The sequence below is a fragment of the Ptychodera flava genome, chromosome 2 (assembly GCF_041260155.1).
Source record: "Ptychodera flava strain L36383 chromosome 2, AS_Pfla_20210202, whole genome shotgun sequence".
Classification (NCBI taxonomy): Eukaryota; Metazoa; Hemichordata; class Enteropneusta; family Ptychoderidae; genus Ptychodera; species Ptychodera flava.
The window spans coordinates 6,704,062-6,727,173 of NC_091929.1; the positions used below are offsets into that span (position 1 = coordinate 6,704,062).

The window sequence follows — 23,112 nt, forward strand, 5'->3', positions numbered from 1 at the left end:
AAATGAACTGTTCTGGTACGGCAGTCAATCCCCTGGTTATTTAGCCACTGATCACTTACAATATGTACCATTGCACCCTGTTACAGCCAGCAATCTATTATTAAAGTTTGGATACAATGGTGCTGTCGGGGAAAGTCCGTCACAAACACATAATATGTTCAGGTGTATTTAAAAAATTAATGACTTATTTCTGTCCCTTTAGTCTCGACTACCCGTGGTTACAGCACAAGCAAAGAGACAACTGTGCCACAGTCATTGTCTACAGCGATAGGAACTGCCTCAACTTCAACGACCGAAGTGGAACATATAAATACATGTAAGGAGATAAGGCAATGAACTATTGGAAACACAATCACATTTCAAAGTTTACAGATATACCGATTTGAAAATCTGTTCTTTAAAGAATTAGGGATCCATTTTATTCATATTCTTTCACTTTCTGGCGTTATCAATACAAATTTAATAGAAAGGAAATATCAATATCGAATATTATATAACACTACATTTGCTGCGAATAACTGCGTTGTTCTGTTACCGGCTACATGTTGTGATACCCTGTCCCGAGAGTGTCCCATTACAAATGATTTGTTTATCCCATTCCTTATTATAGCCTGCAAGAAACGAATCGGTACACGTAATATTATAATGAAACCAGGAAGCAAACTTTTAACAGTTGGCCGTGAAGGTCTAAGGTCAAGTTCCAGTAACCCAATGGTGACATGCAACGATAGTGGAGAGTGGTCTGCTCCCTTCCCGCGATTCATAAGTGAGTGAGGACATGGCTAACTTCACTAATTAGTGTTTCTTTAAAGAACAGTCCGATGTAATCGTTTCATCTATTAGAAACACCGTACGTGAATGTGTGCAAGCGTTTTACATTCAAGCCACGATATTATTACAGCAATAAAACAAGCTTTAGCTTAGTTGATCTTATCTATGTTCAAAGTGTTCATGTTCTTCGTTTACATGGTGAGAAAACCATCATTCCTCAAAAAATGCTGCTACAAATTATACTGTGCGTATGCCAAACTATCTGTAAGTCAACAGAGAAGTCAGAATCACTTGAGAAATTAGACATTTGGTTAGATGAGAAAGGAAGAGACACGACTTGTCCATGCAACTTGCACTGAGAACTGTATTTAGTAGCCTTGATTGAAAAATACATAAAAATATTCAAACATTCAAATTTCATTACTGTATAAGGTCACCTACTTGATTAATACCAGGTTATTAACTACAGCTGTATGCGATAGTCCTTCAGACTCTGTATAGCCCTCTACGTCATACAAAACAAGCAGTTTGTATTGACTACACTGAGGGTAGAAAGGAGCGTTCACTGTGGACTATTGACTGGAAATAACTTTCTTACGCTTTGCACAGCAAATTGGCTGTAGCCTAAAAATCTAAAGCCCCTTGCCATTGACTCTTTGTTGGAGACATCTCAAAAAAGCCTAATAGGCTCTGGTTTGAATCCGGTACATGAAGTGTGTTTGGACGTGGCTACATCGGAAATGATCAGCTTTGGTGGGTGTGGCCTGCATATTCGCAGAATGATAGCATCATATATATCTCCGGAATCTTGTTACAGTGTTAATAAAGGAGCTATTTGGAAAATTTAAAGACCAGGAAGAAATTTTACGACAATGCCACTGCCCATTTGCATATCTAATTATGAAATTTTCAAATATGGGATACTCATTTTGATTGACGAGACCGAAGTTGGTGAAACTTGCCGTGAATGATGAATATACTTTAATATAATGTATTTAACAAACTTTCTCAATCAGATGCATAAAAACAAGACAGAGTTTGATGAAATTTGCTGTGGATATTGATGATGTAACAGAAATGGAAAACATTTAGCATTTTCATGTCAGCTGATCAGTAATCTGCACCTTTAACAATCGTTGAACTTTCAACTGAAAAAGACTGTGCAAATTTGAGAGAAGTTACTATGTTAATTTGTGAGACAATGATATTCAAGTAGTGAAAGACATTTGCATTTTTACATCAGTTGTTTGGCAATTTTAATATTTAATGAATTTGCCAGATTATAGACAATAAACTGGAAGGTATTAAGGTTGGGTGTTTAAACTTGCCAAGTGTGTGATTTTACAATTGCATAAACTAGGAGACACTCTTTAAAATATTTTATAAACGACATTAAGTAATTTTGGCATATTTCCTGAACTTTCACTGATATTTAACCCGAAGGACTTGGCCAAAGTTTTAGAGAGTGCACGTTAATTGACGATAAAATTTATTTAAGGTTGTGGTGAAATACATTTTGCATTGTCGCGAAAACTAATCAGTAATTTATAATATAATATTTATTATATAATATTTAATGCAACTTAACTATTGTCATCTATTCCGATCACTTTAAAACGGACAGGAATTTGATATGATCAAACTGGGATGCTTCCCCTTAAATTAAAATAAACTTTGCATCACGTCACTGATAACAAATTAACGTAAATTGTGTCTTCAATGTGGCTAATTTACTAGAACAATAGAGGGGAGCAAAATGATATGAAAAGGACATTACATGTCATCGACACGCCACACGTCGCCGAAATTGCAATGACAAGTGTATTTCTTACTAAAATTAACTAGACCGATGTCATCTTTGGAGCCGTGACTAGCAGATCTCGTTTTCGTTCGTTCGCTGAAACTCCAATATCAGAAAGACATGTAAACGTACTTAACACAGTACAATGCAGCACATACAATGTTACCAAACAATAAACGATGAGACAAAAATAACAAAAATTTTTTAAAGGGACAAAGTCGGCTATTTTACATTGAGTTTTGTTAGGTACTAGATACTGCTGATATTGTTCGACATGTTGAAAGTTACTGAATGAATGGGTGACCATGCATATATTCGACCCCGGTGCTAGAGACGTTAAACGAAACCATTGCGAAAATGAATTAATGGTCATAACCATTAATTCATTTTCGCGATGGTTTCATTTAAGAGGCACTGTCTGTAAAAACCTGCAAAAGGTGGCCAAGGTCAAATTTTCAATTAGGACGAAACATATCACATATGATAGGGCATAATTTAACTAAGAAGGAATAAATTTTAATTTTTGTTTAAACGGACCCATTTTGATGTTGCAGGCCATGTCACGTGATATGGTGAGGACCTAATATTTCCTTACGATTTCCCCTTTAAAAAGTTGAAAATTCTGTAAAAATGCAACATATTCACTATATTGTAGATTATTAACTAACAAAAAGTGACGGTATCAGTATATATATTTGTCATGAGTAAGGTCCCCTCAGTACGTCCGTAACCTTATATTGACCTTTAACCCTTCTCTGCCGTAGAGGGCGCTCTAACGCCGGAGAAGTGAAATCTGAGCAAATTTCAGCATTGAAAACTTCTAATTTTGTAAATTAAAAATGGTAACCCTTGTGCGAGATCCCGTAGTGATATGTACATCGTGTTACGTAACATGACTAATGTTTTGTGAATCACGTTTAAAACTTGCGGGCAAACAGTTATTTATTATGTTATGCTGTCATGAAAAGTGATGAAATATTGCTACTTTCTTATTTTGGTTTTTGCTAAAGCCTGTCTTAATCATTTATCAACAGGTTCGTTTTTTATACCATTGACAAAAAATAAACCCAAAAAACATATTTTCAAATTTACAAACAACAACAATAACAACAACAACACAAGTAGCAACTTCGTGACACGTTTTATTTGTACCATACGAATACACATACTATGGATGTAAGGGTGACGAATTCATAAATTAATTTCTTTGTTATTATCTTCATCATCGGTTTATTGCTAACAGTTTACTTTCGAAAAAATGGAATATGACATTTAACACACACTAAAAACAAATAGTTTGAACAATTTCTTGACGTTTTTTAGTGAAGACATAAAAAGTAAATAATACAAAGGTTTCTGTCACTATGGGGTCAAAGGTTAATGACATTACGTAACCATAGCTGCAACATGCAGTCCAACGTAAACAATAGACCCACTTGCCGCAATCCGGAAGCAGCCGCCGGTGTACTCCGAGAAAATTGGTGAGTATTGGCATTTTTATCCATGATATTATCAACGAAAATAAATTCGACACACCAAACAGTTTTGTTTCTTTAGTTAAATTACAAACATCGGAAGTGAAATTCAGTGATAAAATCCAGGCAACCTGCATCGGTCGAAACAGCGGGAATTTCAAATTGGTGATACCATGGTGATAGTGATCCCGGTGTGTTGACTTGACGTTTATTTATCAAAATATGAGTCAATGTCAGTCAATGTCATATTTCAGCTTGGTGACTTGATGAATCCCAGCAATGTACTGCTATCTTGAATTGCTGTGACATTATCAGCGATCACTTTACCTGGAAACATAGAGGCAGTAGGGGAAACCCTGGCTAGCAATGCCCTGAGTGTCGAATGATTAGACCTACCGTCGCATCACATTATCAAATGCTGCGTATGAGAGCTTAGCCGTTCATGATTCTAAATAGGCGAGTATGTACAAGTGTCTGAGAGAGGTACAAACAAATAATCATTAGGAACGTAATTTTGTTTTATTCTCAATTCACAATAATTTCAGATCTACCTGTTGTCGTGAAATGGATATCTCTGTCACAGCTGTGGGTTGTGATGTCGGCATTGCTGCCGGAAAAGCAAGTGAATGCTATGGATCTCTAACAGCCCTTGAATTGTGTACTCGAGATATCACTGCGCATCTCAAATTTCCCAATGCGCTTTCAGAACGACTTTAAATATAATTGTTTTGGTTGTGCTGTCATATGCATGTTTTCAGGTCATTATAGAATGAACCCATCGTGAACGAATCACTTTTATCAAAGTCGATATTTTTTTTTGCATTATATCATCATTTTGTGTCTTTTCCAATGCTGAAAATTGGCACGTTTTAAACCGTTGACTATTTTTGCCATTTCCAGATTTAAACTTTTGTTGACACTTTCAGAATAAATTATAGGGGATATTTGAAATAAAATAAGGCTAAAAAATTAGGGGGTCACAACGTGAATTTTTAAGGTAGAAGAAGTCAAAGATAGACTATATGAATGTTTTTATATTTACTTATTTTTTATATATTCACATTAAAGGATAACCCATTTACAGACACCTTTTTGGTGAAAGTTCCCAACAGGGCCGTAATCTTCCATGGGGTCCTAAAAACACTAAATACAATAAAAAATACAAATAGTAGTACAGCAAAATAAACACAGGAGTAGTTAAAGTAATTAAGAAACAAACAAAGTGACCGTATTCAGAAAAAAATTATGAGTCAATGTTATCTTTTATAAAAAGTTTCAATTGTATTTTAAAGATACTGAAACTATAGGGCTACATCGAAGATTTTCTGGGAGGGAATTCCAAATTCTGGATGCATGCATTGCAAAAGTTCTCTGACCTGATTCCGTTCGAGGAAGAAGGAGGTTACGCGAGATTGCTGCGCGTGTGGGATAATCATGAACATTCATTAAAGGCACATAAACATGTCTGCAATGTACGTCGGAACAGAGTTCTCAAAATATTTAAAGAATACGATACAAGTGAAATAGAAAATACGTTGCTTAACGGAAAGAACATCAGCGGCTTTAAAAAGATCATTACTCGGCGTATCAAAATCTGCGTTGAGTAGAATCCTCAATGCTCTTTTCTGCATTTTATACACCCAGTCCATGTTTTTCTTACTGGTATTTCCCAAAACCACCCTACAATAGTCAAGAGTTGATTGAATTAAACCATAATATAGAATTTTTCTAAGGTGAAAAGGAATTAGTTTATGTAAGAGTCTTAGTAGACCTATTCTCTGACTCAGTGTGGTGCACATATTGTCAATATGCTTATTCCAAGAAATCACATCATCAATAGTCACACCAAGGATCCTCTCAAAATTAACACAGGAAATACTTATATCATTTATGACAACATCAATTTTGTCGTAACGACGGTCAACATTGTGTAGCTTATGCCGCGACCCAACTAACATAGCCTTGGTTTTGTTTGCATTAATTAACATACCGTTGCTAGTTATCCAATTGTAACAGCAATAGCGTCATTTTGAAGTAGATTGTTGACTTGGGAAATCGTAAAGCCAGATGACAGAAGAGTCTGGTCATCGGCGTACATGTCTAAATGAGAGTTAGAAGTTACAGATAATGGCAAATCATTGATAAAGATGGTAAAGAGCAAAGGGCCAATTATCGACCCTTGCGGTACTCCAACCGATACTTTCTGTCTTTCAGAAGTCTTACCCATATGACACACAATCTGTGAACGTTCAGAAAGGTACGATTTAAACCAATTTAGGTTTTTATCATTCAGTCCATTCAGATAAAGTTTCAACAGAGATCAAACGCCTTAGAAAGGTCGAGAAAAAAGAACTCCAGAAAGATGACCATTGTCAATATTTTGTAATAATTCGTCGCACATACGTAAAAGGGCCGTTTGACAGGAATGGTGCTTTCTGAAACCAGACTGTGTCGTATGCAGCAGACTCTTATCGGTCAGAAATTTATACAAATTACAATGAATGTGATTCTCTAAAATCTTAGATATTGCTGGGAAAATTGAAATTGGCCTACAATTTGACATTTCATTTACATTACCAGTGCCCTTATAAATCGGAACAATTCTTGCACACTTGAAAATTTCAGGAAAGGTTTCATTATCGATACTAAGATTTAACACTTTGGTGAGATAAAAAGAAATAACTGGAGCACCCATACGTAATAACTTAGCATTAACTTTATCGACACCTGTGGATTTCGCCTGTGATAGTGCCCTTGTAACAAACTCTGAGTCAGAAGACAAGTGCGGAATGTTAAAAACTGCATCATCAAGTTTTCCACGAAGATGATCTTCTAGCAGTGAGATATCGGTGTCTTTGTTGACGGTAACATTTAAAGTATTTGAAATATTAGAAAAGAAAGAATTGAAAGCGTTCACAATAACAGAAGGGTCAGAAACAAGAATACCATTAACTAAAATCGGAGTAGTATTTTCTTTTGAAGGTTTGACAATGCTGTTAAAAATATGCCAGAGAGATTTTGCATTCGAAACTTTCTGTCTAATCTCTAAAATACTCATGTTTTGACTTTTAAATCATATGGACAACTTTATTCCTTGATTGCCTATAAAGAGGTAGTTTGCTAGCATCCGATTTTGCTTGGTTAAGAAAAGCATCTTTCTCATGTATGGCATTCAAAATATCGTCGTTCATCCATGGCGGTTGTCTAACACGTCGAAAACGTTTTTCAATAAATGGAGCGTGAATGTCACAAATTTTGTTAAAAATGGTAACCCAAATCCTCATTACAATATTTACATCAGTCGCAGAATCAACTAAACACCACGGCGCATGATGAAGGTCACGGAGAAAAAGACTATAGTTAATGTTGGTAAACGAATGAAATTTGACCGTGAGATGAGAAGTTACATGTGGATAATGCGAGTTTCTTTTACGTACCATTACAACAGGATAATGATAAGAAATTCCAATTTCAGGCACAAAAACGCTAGCAACATTTTCTCGATTGGAAGTAAAGATATGATCAATACATGTCTTAGAAATTGGTCTTGTAGGAAGCGAAATAAGTTGAACTAAGGACAAGTTACTCAGCGAATTGTAAATATAGTTACTCTGGCCGCTCTCCGTGAATAAATCAATGTTGAAGTCACCCAATAAGTAAAGTTCTTTACCAGTATAGAAACCCTTTTCCAAATTCGATTCAATACAAATATCAATGCTATGAGAGGTACCAGGTGGTCTATAAACACAAGCAACTAAAAAATTATTACTGTTTTGGAGGCTTGATCTCAAGCCACGAGATTTCCAAGACATCAGATTCCAGGTCAGACCTTCTCGTGTAACAAACATTACAACGAATATAAGCCAAAAGACCACCGCCCTTTTTTCCGTTCTTATCTTTTCTTTCAATTTGAAAACCGGCAATTTTAAAATCATTGACAGAGTTCGTATTACTTAAAAAAGTTTCAGCAAGAAACAATACTTCCAATGAAAACGTTTTGTCAACAGAAAGATAATGAGTAATCTGATCAATTTTGTTTGTTAAGTATAGAACATTCCAATATCCAATCTCTAGACCATTCTAAAAGCTTGTCCGAGAAGCGTGTGTGTTCACAGAGTCCACGGCTTGAGCTTCCTCGCCGAGACTCTAACGTTGCCGAAAGTTCACACAGTGTTGTGCTTTGTGACCCGAAAGACCACAAGCCCAGCAGTTGATACGGATTGCAGACTGCAGACTCTCTCAATATGACCAGATTCGCCACACAGATAGCAGTATACCGCCCTTCTAGATTTCGCTTGATCGCTATATCGTTGAGAATTCGAGTGTCGACGGTTGTAGACATTGTTGTGCTTACTGCTACCAGATGTAAAGCGCCTTCCCGTAGACGGAGATTTCGTTGTGAAGCAGCAGCTGGAGAGATTTGCATTTGTGAGGAGCTTATCCACATCCAGAATACGTTAGGTGCACACCATCACGCAGTAACAGAGACGTGACATGTCAACTGAACCATCCCAAAATCGAAAATTAGCATCATTATCAATAAATGCAGCGGCAAGGTCTCCATTTTCAGACCAGAAAGTCAGGATTTGACTGGTCAATCCTCGGACAGATGCTGAGAATAGTAGTTTTCTCAAGCACAATCTTCTTTGTTTCATTTAAAAGTAGTTCATAGTCAGCAGTCAAGTTTTCAACAGTGAGGTCTTGTGAACTGCAGTCATTTCCACCTACTTCTAAAAATAACCTCCTTGAAAGGATCGTTGCCAGAGTATTTCGTGGCGATGAAGTGACGCATTCTATTTATGGTAGCACCTGGCAGACACTTGACAATAGTGGCAGTTGAATTCCTTTAAAAATTGCGTAATAACGAATCACCGATGAACAGTATTTATATTTTTCTGGCGGCCAGCTGCAGACTGGTCCTCATAGGCTGTTGAGGAATTTGTACGCGATCGAATTGATGGAGATTGGGCAGAGTGTCCGTTATCTGCGCTGTAATTAGAAATGGAGTCATTGTTCACATCGGTATTCGTATTGCATGGCGTATTGAGTTCCTGTCGCATGGACTCGCAGTTAGATTCAAGTTCATGATATTTATTTCGAAGTTGTTCATTTTCAGTCGTTTTCATAGAGAGCTGTGTTATTAAATCAGAGTTTACGGCCTGAAGTGAAGGAAGTTCAACTCTGAACTTGGCCTGTTCGTTCAACATTTCAGTTAGTTTCAATTCAGTGGACTCAACAATTTTGTGATAGTTCTACATTCAGGACACGGCCAGAAGTACCGCTGCGTTTCATCCTCAGTAGCATTCAAACAGCGAAGATGAAACCAAATAAAGCACAGACTACATCTTACCATTACACCCATACGACTGCGGTCGAATCTACAGAATTCCGTACACAATGGTGGATCGGTATCTTTCTCCTGAACACGATTGCTGCGTTTTTTCCCTTTGTTATTTTTCCATTGGTTTCATCATTTACGTTCACAGACGATGAAGATCGCAGCCGAAGTCTAGACGTAGTTTCGTGTTCATGGTTATCCAGTCTTTCTTTAGCGATAATAGCGTCTAGCCTTTCCTTAGCATTATTGTTCAAAGCATTTCCGATAGAGTGGCATTTGGATTTGATTTTGTCCATAGGAAGTTGGGGTAACAGAGATTGCATCTCACCTTCAAGTCTCTACACATAAGGCCATTTGCTGAACTTTTTAAGTTGATCTAAGTCAGCGTTTAATGATGCCCGCTAGTTCGGTTGCTATGGTAATAAATGATGATATGGTATGGGAATATCATGGGTGTACATAACAAACAATAATGTCTTATTATAAACCGCATCATAAACAACCGAGCGAAAGTAAAGGCTACTATTCAAATGCCAACTTACTCTTAAAAGTTCCACTGTTAGTGCGTTATTTCACACTATAGGGCGTATTCTGCTCCTATGCACTCACTGTCTGTATGATAAAACACTTCAAAATGCAGCCATAACTTCTTTATATGATTTAGTCTCCTGTAATTGGACTGGTTGAATCATATTTGCAAGTGATAGATGGTGGCGATAGAAATGTGTACACAAACATCGAAAGAAAGGGTTGTTTTGGCATACCGGGATTGAGCTGTGACATACTGCGCATGCGCAGAACTATGCGCAAAATTCAAAAATAACAGAAGCGCAGTATACTTTAAGACTTAATGCACATCGGATTCTACCAAAACGTGTTATAATTTTGTATGTGTTCGATAACATAAGGTTGTATATTTGTGAACAATAAAATACTCCTGTTCGCCAAATAATCGTTTCCCCGTAGATCCCCAATAAAATGAAGCATTAATCTGTTGGTTTAACAGTGACCTTTGACCTTTGCCCTTAACTGAAATTAAGTGCCATATAGAATAAATAACACAATATTTATATTATTTTTTGTGACGTGTGTAATATTTATTAATATTAACAACTATGCATGCAGCAGAATAATCGGTATAATAAAATTTAACTAATAATTGTTGCAAGAATTTACGAAAACAATAATTTCAATCATCTATACTACTCTGATCGATATCAATGGAAACAGAAATAAAGGCAGTACAAGGAAATTTAACAACTAAAATGTACGTATTTTAAGAATAATAACATATGAGCACTATCCATTCCGACAGGGACACAAGGGATTGTGCTAGAATCAGTGAAAATCATTGAAAAGGACGAGAAAACGCCATTTTTAGAAGTGTTGCCATGGCAACAAACTTTGCCAAATTAATTTCATTTTTAATATTTTTGATAGAACTAAAAATGATGTTTCATAGTATACAAGATATGTTTATTCAATTTAGTTTTTCTCCACTAAACAGTTTTTTAAAAAACGGGAAGGCTTAGCAAATATATCTAATTTTCCATAATTTTAAAATAAAATTAAAGCAAAAACACAATGAGTGCCCGCACGTTTTTAATTGGATTATTAGACATCGGTCATGGGTTAAAGTAAATATTATATCAACTTATTACGGTCCCGCTTCCTTTTTGAGTTAAACACGTTTGAATTTGAGAAGTTTTCTCTCCTTCCACAAATCCGAAAAACATTGCCACTTGAGGGCGCTATCACGAACTTAAGATGGGGTCAAAGGTCAAATAATAGCCATTGTTTTAATTGACTTGACCATTCGCGTAACTATTTTACTGTACTTGTACAATTGGCAAATTAGACAAGACAAGTAATGATTGGTGAAATATTGGTATATTTGTTATATAGAAATATTGTTTTTGACCGTTTGATGTAAAATTTGCGCCATTGACGTCTTATTTTTCAAATGCTGTTACTATGGTAACAGAAGGTAGCACAACAAAATTATTATACTGGTACTTTAGTTAGGTCACGGCCTCTCTTTTGGTATATAATTTATATGTTTTTGAAATTTACCCTTGGCCACCTCATATAGGCGCTCTGCAGGTTTTTACAGACAGTGCCTCTTAATTTGTCTACAACCGGGGTCGAATATATGCATGGTCACCCATTCATTCAGTAACTTTCAACATATCAAACAATATAAGCAGTATCTCGTATCAAACAAAATTTATGAAAAATGGCCGACTTTGTCCCTTTAAATATAGTGTCATACGTTTACTGTAACAAATTTGAACGTGGGGCACCTGTGGTAAACCGTAATTTAAGCACGATCGCTTAATAGTAATTTGTTACCTAGTTTCCGGAGATCTCATCAGTTTGTTTTTATTTGTGAATATATGCCGGGTGTTATTTCTTTGAATCCGATCGATATATTAAACAACATCCGTAATTTTTGATTCTGTTATAGAAATTTGGTTATAAAAAGGTATATATACTTCTAATCACATGCAAGTGTCAAATAATTATTATTTGCATTTTACAAATTCTTGCAGATATAAATGAATGCGATGAGGAAAAGGACGTATGTTCTCCCAGAACAACAAATCAAAAATGTATTGACACCATAGGAGGCTATAAATGTGTCTGTCAAGAAGGATTTGTTTTCTTGGAAAACAATTTGTGTGTACCTTTGTCTCTGATGGAGAAGAAATGTGATATTGATGGTAAGTACATTAAGGATGGATTTATCAATACAACGACGTCCTATAATTCGTAAGAGTGTACAATCGAATGTGGATCCCAAACGGAATATATTTTAAATATACTTATTATACTAGGTCCGTAATTGGCCTGATTAAAACTATTACTGTACTTTTAAGCAGGATGCATATTTCAGCTTTTGGCCATACAAGTTCTGACGTGGGCACTATACGGTCAAGGCCCCGAGAACCGTATAGTGCCCACGTCTATGAATATTCAGCGTGAACGAGGGCGATAGAACTACAAAGACTGCTTCGGATAAGGCTGGCAGGAACGCAAACAAATTATATCCACTGAGTCCCGAATTCTACACTTGGCTCTTCTAAGTATTTCTCTGCATTCCCACCTGGCCAGTCCACAACGACTGGATTTTCGGTAGTTGAGAACGGCGACACCAAACGATGTGAGCTGAAACAAATACTAACAAACTATTAAAAGTGCATTTTATGTTGTAAAATACCAAAGTCACCATATTTGGTCGAAAATGAAAGGAAATGCGCTGCGACACACGATAATTTTGAGTATTTAAGCCCCACAGTCCCTCAAACCACGGCCATACATGAACGCGCTCGCTTATGTCCGTAAGCTCCGAGTGCTACGCTTGCGATCGTGTCGATCGGTACGACGGTATGACATGTATCAATGGTCCAGTTCAAGTGACTTTAATGACTACAAAACTGATGTTTTCTCCGTTGTTATGGACAAGGGTCCGGCATTCACAGACACAGATTATTTCGGCTAATGGGACATAACAAAAAAACAAAAACTGACCAACTACGCCTGTTTGTAAGCACTAGCATTCCCGGGGACAAGGATTCGCTCAGCCCGTATCCGGGCTAGTACCTCGATCCCTGCATGCTTTGTACTAAGCTGGCAGTTAACAGTTTTTATCTTTTATCTAATGTAAGCCTAGTATATCCATGTGAGATATATATGTGGTCAAATATTGATATACTGTTGTTTAATTTTGATATGCTGACTTATTCACAGACAAACTGAAAAAATGCTCACATGCCGGCTAGCCCTTGTAACGCCGGGAACACACGGGGGCTGTACGCAACTTACGGCTAACATTGCCGGCTAACTTCAAGAATCATGGCTCAATTTTTTTCTTTCTCCTCCAATAAACCCGAGACAATTTTACTGACAGTATTACGCTATAATAACCAGTCTTGTTATGAGGAACTGTGTATACACTAAAGTTTTCGATTTCATAAACCAGAATTCAGATCTCTCTGTTCAAGTGACGAAGTTTCTCTTAAAACTCAACCAACAAGACTCAAATTATGATGATCGTTCTTTCTCATATGTCGCCGTAGCAGCAGCCATAGCTAGCTCTCGTACGTTGCGACGGAAAAACTTTTTTTTTCCGTTGCACGACTCGGGATTTCCCTTTGCAATCCATATTCGTCCGAGAAAAACAAGAGATACGACTACTCAGATGAAAGCTGCTGCTTCCTTATGAAATAGACTTTCTAGTCATATTCCTTCAGCATCAAAGACCTGCTTCTTTGAGAAAGCATAGTCATGCAACACTGTGTAAAGCGCCAGTGAAAATTTTCCTTATGCTTTGTCTAGAAAACTTAGAAAATAGCGTTTAGGACCCGATAAACAAAATGTTACACTTGGTGGCGGTGTTCGTGATAAGTGGAACGGCGTTTCTGTCCTATCACTGGCCATGCTTGGATTAGGCGTCAAATGTAAAATTCATTGTTATCAGTCAATACATATTGACACACACACCCACTAACTCATTAAGCTGGCAAACGCTCTCGCAGAAATTTGTATGGCAAAAAGCTGTCATGCAGAATACGGATACATATTGGCATTTTTCGGAATAAGAACTTTTCAAGAAATGTTCTTGACTGATGAGAACAAACACATTTCATTTCTACCTGTTTGAAGAGATCATAAATAGAACGTATTTTTTCTGCACTGCAGCCTTCAGCAGCTGGTTATTTAATCAAAAAATAAAAAAATAACAAATTACTGACATGACATGGCTGTTACTTTAAACCTCATTTTCGTGAAGTAACCACATCAATAATACTCAATAGCCTTGCAGACACCGACGCACTGCTCTGCTCAAGCTGACCCGCTGACAAACATTCGTTGGGAATCAACACCAGCCAACTGTAGTTCAGGCTGGGTAAATTGTCCAGATGGATATGTAGGTAATTACATTTAATGAATATACATGTTACTATCTGCATCGACATTGGCAATGTGGCAAACTATTTATCCATGGCGACCAAAAGACCTTACTTTTAAGTGAAATCTCGATGCTAGTAGAGGAGCCTACAAGCTACAAATATCTTCTGTCCGTCTGGCTGTCTGTCTCCTATTAGTATAAGCATCTACTCCGTCTTTGTATCGTAGGGTTGACTATATTTTACCCATCCAAATGTCAATCTTGGTGACCTTGCTAGTTCTGGTCCCGAAATACGATTTTGAATTTTAATCTACTTATCCCCATAACAGGGAAAATGGTGCGATTCTGCAATGAAAGAGGTGAATGGTGGGATCCATATACAACTGAATGTAAACCAGAAAATATTCTCGATATGATCAAAAATGTAAGATCAGCATAAATTACAAAGATTTTTATTAGGCTGTTTATAAGCTATTGATATATTTAGCATTATTTACAAAGTTTTGGGTTCTTTCCGACATTTTTTTATTTCTATCCTCAAATCGTACAGCGTTCATGACTTGTTGACTTGTTGACTGTCAAGTCTGAGGTCTTCACCATGAATGATATTGCCTTACGTAATTTAACGAATAGTGTAAACCAAAAATTCATTGTTTATCGTCCAATCTTTTGGAATTGGTTTTTATATGGATTTGAACAATCTTTTCAGAGGACAAAATAATCGGATTTACGTTGCTGAAAGTACAACTCAAAATATATTCCAATAACCTTCATGCTGCGAGGTGATTGTAATGGGATATATGTAATGCAATGGTCAAATAATTTGCCAAGCGACCATTTTAGAACGTGCATTGTAAATGCCATTAAATACGGGAAAGGTTAGAAACACTCAAAACTCAACTCAAACTCACAGCTTATTATGGTGTCGTAACAAGCATTCTCTTCTCAAAAGGAATTCAATTTACTGACTAGCTTTGGCAGTTACATTGTTCTGAAATAAAATTATTACTGTCAAGGCGATCTGTTATGCGCGCACTGTAAGAGATATATGGTCTTCAGTCAGCTGATGCCTTAACACGTATCTTCGACTGTAGCGATATCTACTATTCATAACACCGTCTGAAAATGTAAATACAGGATTGCTAGAAGTGAATGTATGTTAGAAAATTTAATCATTCTAACTTCAAAAGCTATCGTGACAACACATCCTTATTGGATAATTTATTGCATTATTCCAGCTTCCTGACCTCAGCGTACCATCAAAAACGGCACAATTGCTCACCGACATCACTCTATCAATGGATACGGCATATGCGGGTGACGTGCTGCTGGCTAGCGCCCTGATATCGGACATCATAGATGGCGATCCTCTAGCCTCACAGGATAGAGAAGATGACAAAATGGCTTATCTACAGGTAATATGTCATCTTGACCGAATGTTTTGACTTTAAAAAAATAACATACGTCAAGCAAACTAACATTGATTTGTGCTTGAGTGATACTGTATTGCATCCAACATAACACTTGTAAACTTGACTTACGTATTACTTTTCTGGTCTAGCGATGGATCATCTGCCAAATATTTAGCATTTTACGACTTCATGGAAAACGCATTGTTTTTAGTACAATTAAATCGTTTCATTACAGCATTTTGTAAAGGTATTACATTCGCTTGCCATATAACGCTTTATTTTATTACATCAAATATGTTTTATGCTTTATGCTTTTCTGATTTTATGCCCCATGACTTTCTGTTAAACACTTACTATCATTAGCTGCTAAAATGCATTCCCCTTTGAAAACTGATCCATTGCTACATGCTTCATTTTCAGTCAATTGTTAACCTTGTGAGTGCTTTACTTGATGCTAAGACAGAACCAAGCTGGACCCAGATTCATGAAGTAAGAAACAACTTTTACATTGATACTCTTTTAAAGCACTGTGACTTGTTATCAACCATACGCATAAAGTTCGATTTTTGAGTGATATATGTTGCTGTTGTTGTGGCTAACAAATTACACACTGCACATATAAGTAAAACGTTTAATCTTTCTCGTGTCCTGATATTGTCATTTTACGAGCCCCAGCAATAAATCAGTGTAACCATCGATACGTTTCACATTGACAACTGCCAATGCCATTTCCGCTCTTCTCTCTTCCCTTTCCAACAGCTTTGTCCAATACCAATCGTGCTCGCCATTCAAAACATTCGGCAATAAGGTCAAGGTACTTTACATTATTGATGATCGATAATGCATCACGATTCAAGCCTACTTTGCTAAAACGATACCATACCCGCTGTCGGCATTACATAAGTTTCGACTTTAATTGAATACAAGGACTAATTTGCCTTTTTCTCGTTCAGACCCGTGCCATTCATTTAGGTGCAATAGCTTTGTTTGACAAGCTGGATAGATTTGGAAAGACTGTACATCTTTACGTCGGTAAGGTCAACAAGGATATCAAACTACACAGCAAAAATATAGGTAAACAATACACTCAATACATTCCCTCGTCTATTTTTTTATTTTTTTTTGTTTCAGTTTTGCTGAATTGTTATCAGTAATGTAATGTAAAAAGTTCTAATGACAATTTGTTTTTCTTTCACTGTCGTTGTACCAGACAGAGTTACCCTTTTTCATATCTTCCATCGATGAAATCAAAAATTTTCCGTCGTGGAGCAGCAAAAACAATATGATCTGCTCACGTTGTTAAGAGGTGTTAATAGTCCTATTTCAAAACGAATATGCCCTAGACACATGTATCGGCCACGGCTATTGGTGTTTTCTTTCGTCTAATGTCCGCTTACAGCGCAGTGATTGGCTTAACCCTTTCTGTTAGGTCTCATTGCTATTCAAAGCCGCATCACGCAGCGATATCAATGCGCAACATGCAAATTAGTAGGTATAAGTAGGAAGCAACACAGCCGCATGTCCTCCCTCCTTTGCAATTGACCTACGGTGGCACGTCATGGCGACTCAAGCTCCTACCACCGCTACTCAAGCCTTTGTCACAGCGCATGCCGGCCAACGTCCACCCACTGGCCAACAATCCCAAACCCGTGTCGCTCAGTCAGCCAGTGTAGCGCACCAAACCATGACTGCCACCCAATCTGCTACAGACCCAGGAGCAGCCGGAGGAGAGCAACCAACCATACAAAATGCTGGGCAGGTGAGTAGCGACTTCGCTGTGTGTACTTTCTGTGCGGTGTCTAGTTTTTTTTTTCTATCTTGCTCGTTTACATGTCGTTATCTATGTCGCCTGTCACCGTGTACTTTTGCTGCTCCTTACGGCCACCTGTTGAGCTTCCCTTTGTCTCGTGTCATAGTTCCGCCTTGTGGTATGGACGGTTTAAGCTTTGTTCGTAGCTAAACCTGAACCCACACCTGGCTCAGTGTCGTCTTGACTTTCTGGCCCAGTGTGGCAGTCCGTTCTTTGTATGTCTTTTTGTACTTGCCCGCGCCAAATTCTGCTTCCGTTGCGACCACGTCAGAGTCGGGAATTGAGGGTAACAGCCCTTCACTTTGGCTTTTTCACAAATTGTTTGCACATCCCTCTGGCAATACTTTTTCTCTCACTGTAAACACTCAAAAGTTTGGTCACCGGGTTTCCTTCCCGGCAGCTGAATGCTCTCGTTTGATTTGCCGTAGTATCTTTCTTGCAAAGGCTTGCCCAGCACCATCCCCATTACCATTTTTTTTCTTCACTGGCACGCCTTAAAAAAAGAAAACAAACAAACTTGTGCGGTCGACCGCCGTTTACCTTTTTTCACTACAAAATAACTTTTTGGGAGGGGGTAGCCATATTCGCAAAATTTCTCCATTTTTTCATTTATGTGTTTTCCCATGCTTTCCTGTCGCGCGTACATCCGTCAGGTTCAGGCCCAGGTAGGCAAGTGCCTACGAGGGTGGCCAGTAATCCGGCCAGGCAGTCGGACCCGCAGAGGGGTTCGCTGCGAGTGTTGCCGATAAACTGTATGTGTATTGTTGATGGCCCAGGTAGGCGAGTGCCTGCAAGGGTGGCCAATAGACTGTGCCAAGCAGCCTTACCCGCTAAGGGGCTCGCTGCGTGGGAAACCTCTGACAAGCCGAACCTGCTAGTCACAGAGGTTCGTTTCCTTTTTGATCTGGTGGCCGAGCAGGGCCTTACAACAATAATTCACAGCGTCTCTTACGGAGGCTTCCAAAATATATATATATAAAAAAATAAACCAACAAACAAACAAACAAAAAACAAAAAACAAGCAGTTATTTACTTTTTCGGGCTTTTAAAAAAAAGACAATAAAAAAAAAAAAAAAAATTTACATATGCTACGTGACAACACATGTTTATGTTCCGCTCCATAGTTTCCTTTTTCGGCTACTTATCTCAAAATCTCACGACCAAAGGATAGACCACTGTGGTGGTTCGGCAAAGTGCCCAATGGTGTTTAACGTTGGGATAAAAGGGCGTGCCTGTTGCCTTGACTGTTTGCGTTTTCGTTTTACAGGTTGATGAGTTGGAAACACTCAGGCAACAACTCAAGAAACTGCAGGACAAAGCCGAAACGGCCTCTGTAGACGATGCCTTCGCTAAGGTGATGGAGATGGCCCAGGAGCCTTCCCTGACGACCCGACCACAGCTGATTAGCGCCCTCAGAGCATTGGTCGACAGAGCTACGGTAGCAGCACACCCGAAGCTATCCCGCTACCGAGCGGTTCTCGAGTCCAACGACTTTGGGAAGGACGCCGGCCGCTTACTAGTCTGGCTACTTGGTAACAAAAAGGAAGAGGAGATTGCAGCCAAAGTCACAAAATTCATGCGTAATGTGCAGGGAACCCCTCGCCAGTTCCGCTCCTCCAACCAGAGATACGAGCCCTACGCCCGCCAGAAGAGAAACGCAGATTCGTTTGCATGTTTTGTATGTGGAAAAACTGGTCATATGGCCAGAGCCTGCCCTAACAAGAAGACATAATTTGCCTACCTAAGGCATGACATTTTGATGATCTTTGCAATATTCCATCAACTGCCCTGACAGTGTTAATGTATACATGCATTCATATCCCACAAGTACATTTACCCCACGCATTCAACTGACAAGCGCACACACGTTACACCCATCCCCAGTCATACCAGTAAACACCGATACATACATACTCACCATCATTAGCACAGATGCATAGGAATGCTGTCAAGGCTATGATGTGTACCTTCGTATATTTACCAATCGCCATTAAAACTTTAAAAAAAATTACATGTATGTGTCCTAGCACTATATAGAGCGTTACCTCGTCTTTGCTATGTGTGTGTGTGTGTGTGTGGTCCACCTGCGTCGGTATATATGTAGGAATACAGCCTTAGTTTCTTTCTCCATCCGATTTCATGTAAACCCAACCCGCCCGACCCCCAAAAGCAGGGAGGGTCCACGTGACCCTTTGCATTTTATGCAGCCCAGCATTTGCAGGGTCGTGTCTAGGGGGCTCCCTCAAGACCTCGTTTCCTTTGGTTTTCCTTGTGTAAAAGCTGGTTTCCCTCTCCTTCACCAAATTTATCCGCCTCCCGTTCCCTTCATTTCAGCCGATACCACAACCATGGGAATCCTACACTGCTGGAAACCGGCCTCCCCGTAGAACTGACTACACATGGGTAACTCTTGAGGGCGCCCCCGGGCAGGACCAACATCTCCCTGACGTACGAACCGTGGCAGCGGGGCTCCAAAAAGCTTCCCCACGCCTGTTGTTATTCCGGAACCCAAACGAATTTGTAGCCGGCGAAATACACAAACACCAGACGGCATGGTCCGACATAGCCACGTGCGCAAGTAACCACAACCAAATTATGGACTGGGTCAATAATGGAGCAAGTGTCTCCAGCTACTTCACACATTTCAAAGGGACTTTTCAGGGCACTTTCTATGATTCCCAAAGCCACCTCCAAAGGTCTTTTCAAACAACCCACTGTGTAAAAATTACGTAGATTTCATTTCTCAAACTATCCGCGATAGGATAAGAACTGGTGCTATTTCTGTGTATGGTTCGGTAGGGATTGATCCACCGCCACATATCGTTATGCCAATCACTATAGAGCCCAAAAAGCCTCGCATGTGCATAGACATGCGGTTTTTAAACCTGTGGATTGCGGACAAGCCATTTAGATTAGACAAGTTGGTCGAAGTGTCTCTATACTTAGATAGATATGATTATCATTGCAAATGCGATGACAAGAGCGGCTACGACCATGTCTTAATTAAAAACGAAGATCGAATTTATTTTGGTTTTCAATGGGCTGGGATATGGTACGTCAATAATACACTCCCGTTTGGGTGGAAATCCTCTGCATATGTTTATCACACATTGGGCTATACAATCACCAGTTATGCCCGAATGCTTGGCGTACCCTGTTTGCAATACATCGACGACAGGCACGTTGGGCCATTGCGGGTCGCCGCCCTCTCAACTGCTTCCCAAATAAATAGCTGGTCAAATCGGGAGCTGTCCGAGGCAGCCGCATACATTCTATTGCATTTATGCGTCTCCACTGGCTACTTCATAGCCTTAGATAAAAGCATCCTCTTACCGGTCAGATCGCTTGTTCTCTTAGGGATGACAGTCGACACGACCTTGCAGGCCTTTATCATTCCCGATAGTAAGAAAGCGCGATTTGTCGAATTAGTGGAGTCCGCCTTAGCTAAACATGCTATCTTGATCACGACGCTGCAGAAAGTTATGGGAAAGTGCATCTCATTCTCCCTCGCAATTCCATGTGCTCGGATTTACATCAGACAAACCCTTACGGAAAATTGAGATCTACATCTAGTCCACATTAGATCTACAGTAGACTTTATTTTAATTGGGCAGTAGATGAACTGCTTCATCTACTTTTGTGCATACTAATGAGGTCATAGTTCAGAGAGTAGATGAAATGTAGACAAAATGTGGATGAAAAATTAGACGAAATTTAGATCTCAGGTAGATGAAATGTAGACAAGATGTAGATCTATTGCTTCATCCACTTTTGTTCATATTAATCATCAGGTCATAGTTTAGAGAGTAGATAAAATGTAGATGAAAGGCAGACAAGATGTAGATGGAATAAATTACGTATAAGATGTAGCTTAGACAAAGAACAAGAAATTATAGTGAGGCATGGAGATCTTGCAAAAGTGTTGAAAATGAAAATGTAAGTATGTTAACATGTCAATCAATTTTTAGACTTTAAAAATTGACCGATGGCCATGGTGTAGCACAGGCTAGGGCTGCAGTTCATGATGAGTATCACAATATTGCATATCACAACAACATCCTCTTGATGTAATTTGGTGGCAACTTCACTGAGCACCATGGTATCAATGGACCTTTGCATAACATGAGATATCTCACGCTGGAAAAATCAATCATTCAATGACCGATCATGAGTGGTATTCAGGTCGAAATAGAGAGTAGAACATTGTGCATGCTTAGGCCTACTCAAATTTTTCAAAATCTTTCTCAACTGTACATACATCATTACATGATTAACAGAACAAACTGCATACAAAGCATTTCAGTACATTCAACGACGCTTTATTAAAAAAATTAGAACTGAAATATTCTACATGTTACACAATCAAAATTCATATGGTCGTGGTATTAAAACAGGCGATCAACAAACCTTGCCTACCTCACGGGCGGGCCTACCTTGTTTACAAGTTGCATTACAATTACCGCAGTACCAGTACAGCTGTATACTGGCAGTGTAGAGGCACTGCCATCGTCAAGTTATCGATGCCAACCTACGGAACACTTTCTATGCATATCAGAATTGATGTCACATTGTTTCCAAGGTGTACAGATGACGAAAATGTGCTTGAAAAATAAGATTTGTTGAAGTACAAATGGTGAGCAGGCTGGCTTCTCTCCCCGATATGCATTGATATGTTGAACCGTTGAAAACATGGCGCCTTCTGATTGCGCATGCGCATAAGCTCAACTCTCACAGTTGACCCAGTGACCCGGAAATCGAAGCCAGTTACAAGGTCATTTGCTCTAAAAGAGCAAGAGGTGGAGGCTGCAGGCTGAAAGGTGGAGGGGAGATCAGTCCATTCGCGAACTCTCCATGAAAATGCAAGAAAATACGTCGCTCAGGTGAAGAAATTACTTAAAGCAGTACTGGTAATTTTTAAAGCTGACTCGTGTTATGCATGTGTACTGAAATGCCATTGCCAAAATAACACTGTACTGTACTAGTCTTATCTGTTACATGGCAATGATAACAATGTCAATACAATTATTTGTAAGTTGACTGAGAGATAGGGCCGTGGCTGCTGATTTTCACACGATTCAGAAGTGACTTAATGATACTCAGAAAGTTTTATACGAGGATAGTTTTGATTTTATTTTTTACAATTAAAAGCAGCTGGGATATCAAACAGGTTCGTTTGATTGTTTGTTGGATATGAAGCCGAGGAAATAAAGTTATCAGTTAACAAATAGCTCACTTGCATATTTATGAAGTTTTGTAATTAGTCACATAACTCAAAAAAAAAATTATGAATTAGATCAGGGTCCGGCCCGTGGTTAGATGTTACTGTATTGACCCATCTGAAGAAAGTATCAATGAAAACATTTATTTTTTTATTCTTTTTATTGTGATTCACTTTAAAGTCACTTTTTCAAAAATTAATTACTGATTAATCTTTACATTTTTAACTTTACAACAAAATTTTAGTCTGATCCCTGTGATATTTTGCATTTGTGTTCCTCGAGTTAAACAAGAGTGCCTTAGGATGACAAGAAAATTAATTCACTAATTTCTTCTGTCTATTGTTGTACAGTATATATTCAAATGTAAGGTAAAA

General features: G+C 38.5%; 1 protein-coding gene across 1 annotated transcript in view; it reads left to right on the plus strand.

Annotated features, from left to right (window-relative positions):
• Nucleotides 1–207: 207 nt before the first annotated feature.
• The window catches only part of LOC139152328 (latrophilin-like protein 1), a 40,950-nt gene continuing 18,045 nt past the window's right edge, over nucleotides 208–23,112 (plus strand). The window contains exons 1-8 of the mRNA XM_070725474.1: nucleotides 208–316; nucleotides 611–766; nucleotides 11,938–12,108; nucleotides 14,203–14,319; nucleotides 14,627–14,721; nucleotides 15,536–15,712; nucleotides 16,130–16,198; nucleotides 16,663–16,783. Coding sequence (XP_070581575.1) covers nucleotides 646–766; nucleotides 11,938–12,108; nucleotides 14,203–14,319; nucleotides 14,627–14,721; nucleotides 15,536–15,712; nucleotides 16,130–16,198; nucleotides 16,663–16,783 — 871 coding nt within the window. The 5' untranslated portion in view covers nucleotides 208–316; nucleotides 611–645. The remainder of the gene's footprint in view (nucleotides 317–610; nucleotides 767–11,937; nucleotides 12,109–14,202; nucleotides 14,320–14,626; nucleotides 14,722–15,535; nucleotides 15,713–16,129; nucleotides 16,199–16,662; nucleotides 16,784–23,112) is intronic.